The following is a 12,315-nucleotide window of genomic DNA, read 5'->3' as shown; positions in this document are numbered from 1 at the left end:
GTCTCTGCCCACTATGTTCTTTCCTTTGATTTTCTCCTCTTTCCCTGTCTTCGTAAAGTTTACTTACATATTCTTCCCATCTCTGTAATATCTTCTCTTTTTCTATCAGAATTTCACCTCTTTCATTCTTGATTGCTCCGGTCCTTAGCATCTTAAAAATAATTTTGAAATTATAAATTCGTTTTTTCATTGTTAGGCTGAGAATTTATGCAAACTATGTAATTTAATAAATAAAAATATATGAATCTCTCAATTCTAACCACAGCAATTATAAGTTATTGAAAAAGATAAACTGAGTTTTTGAAGATTTTAGTTGGCTAGTGAGACTTTTGTTGCCAATTTCTGTCTGTCTGCTTAATTCTGGGATGAATTGAAGTGATAGCCAAACGGAGACGGTCAGAAAGTTGCATTTGGTATTAAGCACAGTCAAGGCAAAAAATGCAGTTCCACAAAGATATGTGGTTGATAAACAAAGAAAAAATCCACTACTATTTCATGTAAATTTGGATATTCATTTTTCTTTCTTACCTAGAACTTCGAATTACTCATAGAATTAAAAGTATTTTCCAGTCCTTTGTCTAATGATAATTCAATAAGTTGAAGAGTTTCTTCATGGGAAAGAGCTGTCTCTTTGTGTTCATAGTCCACATATTTTCCCTCTGAGGATCCTCATGTTCGGGATAATACTTTGTGATAATACAAGTGGGTTTCAGATATTATTGCAGCCTTGAAGGGGAATAAAAATCATCCGCTTCCATAATATAATATGAGTACAATTGAAACATTTCATTGTTTGTTTTTGCAATCATATTAAGCCAGAGTTTGAGTTTCTTTTTGAATGAATCGATCTTGTTCCAAGCATTAAATATTGTTGTATCTGGACCTTGAAGTTTTAAATTCAACTTGTTTATGTAAGAAAATATGTCGCTGAGATATGCCAGCCTGGCTACCCATTTCTTATCTTAGAAATAATGGGACAGGTCACTTTTCTTATCAATTAGAAACAGCTTAACTTCCTTTCAGAGTTCATATAACCTCTTGAGAACTTTGCCACGGGAAAGCTAATGAACTTCCGAATGGAAAAGAAGATTTTGATGATCAGAGCCCATTTCATCACACAATGCTTTTAACAGTCTTGTAATTAAAGCACTGTTTTTTATATAATTAATAATTTTAACAAATTGAGAGAGGACTTCATTAAGCTCAAGTGCCTTTTTTTTTGGAGGCCAGGTTTTGCCTATGAATGTAACAATGTGTTGACAATAAATTATTACCTGCCATATCCTTAATTTTAGTGACTAAACCTGAATTTCTACCTGTAAGACAGACAGCACTGTCAGTACAAACTCCAACACAATTTTTCCATTTGATACCTCTCTCTCTCTTCAATGAAACCATTTAAAATTTTGAAAATTTCACTGCTGGTATGCATAGGTAATTCAGAAACACTTAAAATGTCTTCCTTCATGTCACTTTCATCATGAGTCAATATACCGTACATACTTAAGTAAAATGCTGTTGTTCTGAATATCTGTAGATTCATCCAGTTGTAATGCAAACAATTTCAATTTTTAAATTTTTTCAGTGAGTTGCATTTCTGTGTCTTCTCCGATATTAGATATCCGCCTTTCGACTGTATCATTCGACAATGGGATATCTCTCATTTTACTTGCTGCAGATTGGCTTAATGAGTTCTAAGCCAATGGAATACAATTTTTTACATTTAGCTATCTGTCATCGTCTGAGCAATTCAGGTATAGGCTTTTTATATCCTGTTCCTGCTCTGCAGATGAAGTTGGTCTTTCCATCTTAGTCTTGGATGTCTGCGGTCTCTTCTTCCTGTAGGTTTATATATATATGCTAGTTTGGGAATTCTATTGTTATTCATCCTTTCTATGTGGTGTAGCCAATTTTGCTGATATTCTATTTCTTGTACGATGTTCTTTGTATTTAATCGTTCTCTTATTTCTGTGTTTTTCTTTTTATCTAATCTAGTGAGTCCCAGGAGAGGTCTTAGAAACTTCATCTGTGATGCTTCCAATCTTTGTCTGTTTTAGAATCCAGGTTTCACTTCCAAATTTGAGAGATGGTTTAGAGGTCATATTATGTAATCTCAGTTGACTTTCTTTATTCATTTGTTTTCCAAAATTTCTTTTAATTATGCCATTCATTTTATTGTAAATTTGTAGTCTTGCATCCAAGTGTGAATCAACTATAAGTTTCAGTCAGAAAATACCGTGAGTAGACATATTACTTACTATTATAATAACAGAATTAACTCATGTAAAATATTCTTTATTCGTAGAATTTTCGCCTGAGTATCACAGGCATCATCAGTACAGGTACAAGAGCTAATTAAACAATAACTGTTATATTCACAAAGCACCACCTAAGTAGCTAAGTTTAAATTTCCTAAATTTATTTTAAAAAAAAAATTTTTTTTTCTTTTCTTACTTTTTTAATATCTACTCTATACTATAAAATGATAAGCTGAAATTGGAAACGGATGTGACGTCGGCTTGAAACGGATGTAGGCTGTAACGTTTTTTTTTTTCGTAACATTTTTGTCAAGTTATTTGAAACGTTTTGAAACTCGGGGGGCTACCCTGAGTGTCGAGTCATCTGAATTCAAGAAGAACCGGCCTACCAGTCTGGAATATGGGGGGGGGGGGGAAGAGTCCCCTAGTGTGTGTGTGTGTGTGTGTGTGTGTGTGTGTGTGTGTACAATTACAAGTGAGAAAGATTTGCTGATTTTATCTCCCACAAGGGGGAAAGACATAGACCATCGGATCTGTTTAGGTTAGGGGAGTGAAGTAACGTTTCACATGTTTCTTTGTAAAGCCGTTCTATTAGGAACCGACTTTTGTCTTGTTCCACTGAACTCTATGTCTAGCGCTGATGGCATGCTCTGCAAGTCCAGACTATTCAGGTTCAAGGTACTGGATATACAACTTGGGTTCTTCTAATCAGAGCAGATCTTCCTGTTTGTCTGAAATATGATAACCCACAAGAGCAGGGAATCTGGTAGACACCTGGATAGCTGAGATGTGGGAGCTTGCCCTTTGGAGATGTGAGGAATGTGGAGATTTTTTCTGACGGGTCGAAAGGCCACACAAATATTTAGTGGTTTTAACACTTCATATTTTAATAGCTATACATTTGCTAACTCCTTGCACATAGGGGATACATATTACTATTATTACTATTACTATTATTACGGGCAACTCCAGGGAGTCATTAGACTCATCGAGGGAGGCCCCAAATCATATTCATCACAACTATCTGACATTCATACAGTATCTATCATACCTCGCCTTAAACTCATTCACTGTCACAGCATCCACTACAGACTCAGGGAGCGCATTCCACTCATTCACTACTCTAAAAGTAAAGAACCCAGCTCGAACACCTTTACTAACCACACTTTTGCCCAGTTTCCATGGATGTCCCCTAGTCCTCCCACAACCAGCCCTGTTCTCAAAAATATCTTCTGAATTAATTTTATAGAAACCCTTCAGTAATTTGAATGTCTCAATCATATCTCCCCTCCTCTGCCTATCAACCAATTTTTGCAACCCACAAATCCTCAACCTGTTCTCATACGGTTCATTCCACAGACCTGCTATCATCTTGGTCACTCGCCTCTGGATCCTCTCCACCTCCTCCCCATCAAGAAGAAACCTAGGTGACCAAATCTGAGCACAGTAGTCTAGATGGGGTCTTATCAAGGCTCGATACAGAGGAACAATAACCTGCTTGTCAACGTATTCTTCAGCAACCAAGTGATTTGATGAGCTGTTTTGGTCACTTTTGCAATGTGTCCCCTAAATTTTAATTCCTTATCCACCAACACTCCTAAATCTCATGCCTCATCAATTTCCTGGAGCAGGGTTCCACCAATGCAGTAAACTGCCGCCAATCTTTTCACCCCAAAATGCATAACCTTACATTTTGCCACATTAAACTGACATCCATTCTCCTTAGCCCAGACCTCCAATCTATCCAAATCATCCTGCAAAATTTTGACGTCATATGCATTCACTATTGCCCTACCCAACTTCGCATCATCCGCAAACAAATGAACTGTTCCTCTCAGATCATTTCCTATATCATTTATGAACAAATTAAACAGCAGTGGTCCAAGAACAGATCCTTGTGGCACACCACTAGTCACAGGCCGTCTTGTGGACTCTACTCCCGAGTAAACCACTCTCTGATATCTCTCCGTCAACCACCCTCCTATCCATCTCACCAACCCTATGTCCATTCCCATATGCTGCAATTTACTGATTAGAATTCCATGTGGAATCCTGTCAAAGGCCTTGGCAAGGTCCAGTAGAATCACCGTAAACCCATTACCCTTATCCAGTTCAGCCGTCACTGTGTTATAATACGTGAGCAAGTTACTGAGGCATGACCTACCCTTCACAAAACCATGCTGTCCCCGATACAGTATCCCATTTTCTTCTATCCAATCTTGTATTTTCCTCTTGACTATTTTCTCTAAGACCTTGACAGTGATTCCTGATATGCTAATCGGTCGGTAATTTACAACAGCAGTATATGCGTAGGTTCGTCTGTATTTGAGGAGGATGCTGAAGCAAGACTACTTAAAGCTCTTTTTATGAAGGAATTCTTATAACCATTGGATATGAAGGAGGAATTAATATATTGTAATTCTTTTTGTAATAGTTCAGAAGAACTATTACATAGCTGTCCGTGTACTTATGAGTGAATGCAGGCTTTTCTTCTGTGTGCTGGTAGTTTTCCCTTCCTTTTATACATCCTGGAGAATGCGCTGTAGGCTTGAGGTGGATGAATCACTATTTTTTGCTTCACAAACACCTTCAATGCGAGATTTCTTAACACCGAAAATAAACAAAGTCCCTTGTCTATTAATGAGTTCTGCACTGCAATACGAACTTGCGAATAAACAGTATTACTAGATTTGAGAACCAGATACAGACTGCCTTCATCTTCAATTTCAGTGGAAAAATTTTCTTTATACTTCCTTGCTGATTGGTCACTGACATTTGCAACACAGATGTTATTTTGTGCAGTTTTGAGAACAGAGGATATGCCTCCCATTGTTGTGATCGGCTTGCAGGCAATTTTTATGACTGGTCATAAACAGTGGTATTTCCTTTCCCGAATGTTGTAAGATTTCGATGTCTGAAAATTCCCGATCATTCATGAATATTTCCAGGTTTAAAAATACGCAGCTTGGTCACTGACATTAGCTACACAGATAATATTTAAGCCTTCTGGGTCTGAGCTTTTATTTCCACTATAAATATTTATTCATGAAAAATGCTTAGAAAACTAAAATGACAAATTTCAGGAGAACCTCTCGCAGCCCAGTATAAATGATACCAGGGCCCAGCAGTTGAGAAACACTGCTATAAATTAAAGGTGCCAAGAAATTATATTCTTGATTTAATCCTTTATTCATGTGTAAGCGTACAAAGTTTGTGCCTGAAGTATTTTCAGGACTAGGCAACTTGTATAAAGAAGCTAATGACTTCACATCACTTGCCTTAGTATTCCATAATGCAAAGCAGATATCCTTACAGACATATATAATGCTATGCATTATGGGAAGGGTCACTACACACACCGGTATTGACCTTTATTGAGGTTTCATCAGTAACGAGTTGCCCAGTCATGAAAATACTTTAGCCGCAAACTTTGTATGCTTACTCTTGGATAAAGGATTAAACCAAGAATATAATTTCTTGGCATCTTTAATTTAAAAATGTATAATGGAGGATATTATAGATCCATTTGTATTTTATAGCTAAATGTGGAAGAAGCTTAAGTTTTGATAACAAAATTTAACAAAGAGTCATAATATCCTCCTTTTAATATCTTACTACTGACAAATTGAAGCCTCTCAGCTCTACTTTTAATTTTAATATTTGACGTTTTTGTTATATTTATGGAAAGCAAAAATTTTATTTCCCTTTTTTTTTTTTATCAAAAAAGAGACAAAATCTTTATTTCGGCTATCTAAAATCATTAATAAACAGAAAGAGGGGATATTAAAGATCTATGCTTATTTTCATAATTGAATATATATATATATGAGAATATAATCCTTGGCAGCAGAGTTGCCTTAGCTTGCACTACTTAAAAAACTGTTTCTATATATGGATTGGCCTGTTCATTTACACTGCTGAAATTGAGATTCTTAGGCTCTTCTCTGATAATTATTCTTACACATTGATCGCCCACTTATGAAACATACAACTTCCAACTCAGGACTGCTTTGGTGTTGAATGAGTTTTTGTCCTCTTAAGTTTCTATTCTGATCTCTGATGAGAACAAACAGCTCAAAACAACTGTCAGGCCCAGCAAAACTTCAATCAAAAAATGCACTAATAAAAGGCATATATATGGTTACCAGGAAAGCGCTTATGTCTTTAAACTAGTTGCAAGCTGAGGCAATTCTGATGATACAAGTTGTATTCTCATAAGTTCTCTGGTCGTTTTTCGAAACACTTTTCAAGTTTTCACATATTCAGTTATGAATAAAGTACGATTCTTTTTATTTTTGCATTTTCACATTGAAGTATTATTACAGATATTTTTCCATCTTTCTTTATTGTGCAATTGGCCAAAGCATGTTGAATTAACATTTAAACATTCTAAATTAAATTTTATAAAGAAATGCTTTGAATATTCAAGATTTTTTTATCATTGTTTAATGAGGGTTTTATTTTATTTTTTATTTATTTATTTTTTTTGCAAAAACATTTGTTTAAAAAATTGAATTCAGCATACTTCGGACCAATCGTGGTTTGCCGCATCCCTACTTTAAATGCCTTGTTATTTACAAATTTTATTATTGGCTATTTAAAAATATATGTGTAACAGTGATATTAAATGTATTAATATATTAAGGTTTTGTTCAGGTTTTTGCAGCTGAAGAAAATTGTTCCGTAACTAAGATGGATGCTAATAATTTGGCAATGGTAATGGCTCCTAACTGTTTGCGCTGTATGGCAGAGGATCCCAGAGTTATGTTTGAAAATACAAGAAAAGAAATGGCTTTCATCCGTACTCTTATACAGCATCTAGATACTAGCTACATGGAAGGATTCATGTAATATATTGTTCATGTTTATAAGTGGAACCCTTAGTCTGCTGCTGTAATTATGTTATGAGATACATAATTATTGTGATTATCAACAGACAGGTTCTAAAATACAAAGATGACAAGTGCCCTTTTTTTATGTACAGTATAACTTAAGACAAACTAATATATATTTACACACACACACACACACCAACTGCTATGATGCACATTAAACTTCTTCATTACATTTATAAGGGAAGTGTTAAAAAGGGAGATGCTGTTGATGCTAAGATAGTAAAGATGTAAATATGACATTTTAAATAACTGTTTTTGATATACTTCATTTATTTTAAATACTTTCTATAACCCTGTAAGTATATTTCAAAAACAGTAGTTTGTTGAACTAGGAGATATGTGTTGAAGATTGGTCATTATTATTCATCTTGTCATTTATTGGAAGGAAAACAGCTATCTAACAAATTATTTAGTTATTCGCAATATTTGCCTTTGCCACGAACACTGTGGTGGTGAGGGGCGGGGGGCACAGTCAGCAGAAATGAAGTATGATGCAAGCATCACAACAGAATGAGAAATTCAAAGTGATTGGATTTCCCAGTGACAGAAAAGGAATCTGCTGACTGAGTTGTATAAGGTGAACTTAATTGTTGAGCTACCAGACTCACATAATTAATAGTATATAAGGGTAGTTAAATAGTGAATGTATATTTTTATATTAAAAGGTATAAATATTATATAGAGTGTATATGCATATTTACACACATACAAGGGAAGGGGGGGGGGGATTGATTGTCAGATGATTAGGTAATAACAATATTGATTTGGTTGAGTAAAGTTGATCTCAGAATGCCTGCCTCCATATTTTTGGAAAATTTAGGTCATGCTTGTTGACTAATGCATTGTTAGAGTAGAAACCACTTTCTTGGAATTTGTTTTTGTAGAGCAGTGAGATCATTCTCCTCCTTCAGTGCATCCTGTGTAGTTTCCAACATATGGTCTGCTAGAGCTGTGTTTAGTAGTTGGTACTATATGTACATACTCTACTAGTTTGATGTTGGCTATCTGGCCAAATTAGGACTACTTCTAGGAAGGAAAAAACTGTATACCCTGAGTTAGTCATTTGGTAGGCTTCTTTTTGTAATATGTATACCTTTTCATATAGAAATATGTATTAACCACCTTACCGGCCATTATGGATCAAATACGCATCTTCATACGCTTCGTATCCACCATATATTTCAATGTAACATCAATGGTATTACAATTTTAATATGTACTTCGCATCCATGATAACCTTGACATCTATAGATGTCTTGGCCGGTAGCGTGGTTAAGATATTTCACTTTGGTTATATACCTTTACATTGTGCAGGAACTTCAGTCCAGTAGTGAATGTGACCCTGTCAGAGTTTATCTCTTAGGACTCAAGGAAATCCAATCTGCCCTTGCTTTGTTCATTCCTGTATTATCAGACCTACACACAATTGTTACCTTTCTTTTCACTTCCCTCCTTTCTCAAAGATGCCTTTATAACAAAGCTGAAATATTGGAAATAATTAAATAGCTCAATTATCTGACATCTGTTTTACTTCCATTGAACCACAAGATGAATGATAAACTGGAGTTTTAAGTTAACTTAAAATGAAATCCAGAAGGGGTTTGGGGGGGGGGGGGGGGAATCATGTGCCAGTTTTGTGAAACAAGTTATGTTCCTGTGAAGACATATATATATATATATATACACACAAACACATATAGAAATTTGTATACTTTTTAAGTCAGTTTATAGATAGAATTATTTATAGTTTTTGTCTTTCCATCCCAAAGATTTTTAAAATTCATTATTCAGTAATGAATTTGTGTCTAACACTTTTGTTATGCCTTTACATATTTATGCCAAAATAGTTCCTCTTTAAACTGGTAGTAGTGTACTTAGATTTTTAAGAAAAAATAGATTCATAAATACAAACTAGTTTTTTGGGTCTTAATAAAAATTTGGATGCAGAATCAACAGAAATCATATAATAATCCACATGATATTCTGTCGAGGTTATGTAATACAGTCAGCTTTTACTAGGCTGAAGTTGCAAGTACTAAAAAAATTTAGTCTGTTATAGTAGAAGGCTTGTTATAATGAATTGCCTGTAGAACAATTGATGCTGTGGGACTTTGGCCAGAGACTTTTCACTAGTTAATTATAGACTTCACTATAATGGTGCTTGCAGTTGTAAGAACTGACTGTATTCAACTAATTGCATCGTCTTTAAATAATTGCTATCATAATTTTGCCACATATTAACATGACTTACTTTTAATGATCTTGTGGACAACTTAACAATACCAGTTAATACAGAACTATAATGATTATCTACACTGAACATTTGATCATCTATATTGTCAACATCAGTAATAGTCAACCTATCAAAAAATGATCACTAAGGCACCATATAAGCAAATAAGGCTGATTCTTAATTGCACAGACAAACTAAAACTGTGAGATCTAGTATTTTTGAAGATCATTTTATTAAAATTAAAATAAATCCAAATGTCAAGCATGTTCATTCATAAAATTCATTCGTGTTAACCAGCAGACTGAACGATTTATAATACTCAGGCACAGTATCAAAGAGGGAGAGTATACAGTCATAGGTCTGTGTGATTCCACTGGTCTAACTATTTCCATAATTGTACATAAATATAAGTGCAGCCCCCCCCTCCCCCCTGAAGTAAACTAAAGTAAATAGTGCATGTTATATGCAAGATTTTATGAGCAGAGTGATAAAAAAAAAAAAAAAATAGCAGTGGACAGTGTGGTAAATCGTTGGTTGACTCATTGACTATTTGATAGCCAATGAGTCAACCATATACCAAAAGCATTTATTTTGGATGCAGATCAGATATGTGGTGAATGCCAAAATGTACTGAACTGGAATACTCAGCATGAGTTTGCATGACTAAGTAAGAAACTGAAGTTTATTAAAACAAGTCTCAATCCTATGGTTTAGACACTACCAGTGAAATATTTAGGAAAAAGCACAAATACGGGAGGGGGCTTAGTTTACCATCTTTCTATTTATGCTGCTTCAGAATAATGCTGGTTTGCTGTAAAGGGAGAAATAAAACAATTTTAAAAAGTTTTTTTTTTTTTTTCCCTATTTAGGGAATTTTTCCACTGTTCTTTTGTCTTTCAGTGATCTAAGCTACTGTGGAGATTGCTTCTGGATCCTCACAACACATATAACCTGTCAGTAGTGTGTAGTCACAGTTATTATACGTTACTGAAACCTTGGTGTATAGTAAACTGCATAAAAAGCTCTATTTATGTAAAAAAAAAGAAGGCCAATAATAGTAAAAGGATCATCAAACATGGCAAAAAAAATTTGGAGAAAGAAATGGAGATTTGATTTTACACTTCTGTTTTAATTATATACATTAGTATCATATAAATATCTTCTATTTAATTTCTTAGGCTAAAATAGATGGAAAGGTAAGTAAGGGAGGTGATTTTTGTAGACCAGGAATATATATTATTGACTTTCATTATATGTATCTTATTACGCTGTTTTCATTTACTCAGGTACCTATAGGAACCTAATCTGATGTAAACCAAGGCTTTCTGCTTTTTATTTTTATTTTTTATTTTTTGAAGCTATCAAAAAGATTTAATATTTTCCTTCCAACTGATTGGGTAATTTCTATGGTGATAGATGGGTAGATAATATTGAACATTACTGAATGAAGACTGTTTATGACTAACAAAATTAAGTATAAAATTGCTACTGCTACTTTATAAAAACGTCTATTCTTCTGCATCCATTGCAGGTATGTTCATACACATCCCTTGTACGAGTTTTCTGTACTTGATATATCCTGACAGAATTTTTCATTATGCTTGATACTGATTCTAGTTCATTGGAGAGGAGTTTCAGTAGGAGCAGAAAAAAAAAATTTTTTTAAAGACATAATAAATCCCAGTGGCTAGTTGCTTTCACTTAGGAGGTTTACAACTAATTCAACATAATCTTCGGATTTTTTTTCCCTAAAAATTCATATTGTTTTGAAAGTCTTCCACTGTTATTTAAACAAAAATCAGCAACCTATCAAAATCTTTATCTTTCTATCAGCATTTTTCTGATTTTGTATGCAATAAAAATGTTGCCTTATATTTTAGTATTACTGTCTTGTAAATTTTAGTATACATTTTCTTTTCAATGGGATACTCATTTGTGTCCTGCTAAATGCTAGGTGGTTGCTTCACTTTCCACTGCTTCACACTATACAAGGTCATTAATAACATAAGACTTTTCTTGTTTTGCCGGTGTTTGTGTTCTTTCCACGTGAAATCGTGCACATTTTAATGTTGGAACATGCTGTTACTAATGGCTAGTCCATGTTTTGATCAGAAATCTAGCAAGTATTTACTCTTATTATATTAGCCCTGCTGTTCTTTACCAAGTTTTTTCAAAATCTTTCAGGATATTGGAGATCCATTTTCAGTTTTAATAATAGATCTCCAATGAGAGCTTGTTTTCTTTCTCTGTAGTTGTCCTGTCTGAACTTTTCTACTAGAACCTTTTATGAGGCTATAGGCAAATAAAGCTCATTATTTTCCATTTTGAAATTTGTACGTACCACTTTACTTGAAATCAACTTCCATTCAGAAATTTTATGTTGATCATTAAATATTTAAGTACTACTGCTTCTTGGATCTCACTGTTTTAATTTTATTGTACCATCATTCATGTTAACATGATACTTCTCTAATTCTTTTGCTAGCTGCACTTCTTTTCCTTTACTTGACTTGGTTCTGATAAAATACAGTTGAAACTACATCTTAATGTATTATATGTAGTTTCTGCCAGTATAGTAGATAATTTGGTGAGCTACCCAAATAGTCAGCCCATCATATTTGTTCAGTATCAGAGTGGATATTTAAAGTAAGATTGCACATTGAATCAGAAGTTACATTTGGTTTTCCACATGTGGATAAAGTCCTTCCCATCTTATCTAACTTTTATTCTTTAGCAATTCGCCCTCCCATCATGATATCTATTCTTCTCTGTTCCTTCAAAGTCGTCCTATGACTATCATTTATCTACTTTTGCACATAACTTAGATTTCTTACTTTTTTTGGTATAATCCATAAGGCAAATATTGACTAACTTAACAGGAATAACTTCCAGTACAAATTTTCTTATCCAGAACTGCCTCTTTACCATT

General features: G+C 34.2%; 1 protein-coding gene across 1 annotated transcript in view; it reads left to right on the top strand.

Moving 5' to 3' along the window:
* Window positions 1–7,848, top strand: part of LOC150101178 (uncharacterized) — a 322,911-nt gene extending 315,063 nt beyond the window's left edge. The window contains exon 17 of the mRNA XM_090401128.1: window positions 6,915–7,848. Within this exon, the coding sequence (XP_090257254.1) occupies window positions 6,915–7,109 (195 nt within the window). The 3' untranslated portion in view covers window positions 7,110–7,848. The remainder of the gene's footprint in view (window positions 1–6,914) is intronic.
* The last annotated feature ends 4,467 nt before the right edge of the window (window positions 7,849–12,315 follow it).

This window comes from Typopeltis vanoorti, chromosome 12 (genome assembly GCF_054136105.1).
Source record: "Typopeltis vanoorti isolate ZY-2024b chromosome 12, IOZ_Tvanoo_1.0, whole genome shotgun sequence".
Lineage (NCBI taxonomy): Eukaryota > Metazoa > Arthropoda > Arachnida > Uropygi > Thelyphonidae > Typopeltis > Typopeltis vanoorti.
This window is presented reverse-complemented; position numbering and strand designations above follow the sequence as displayed.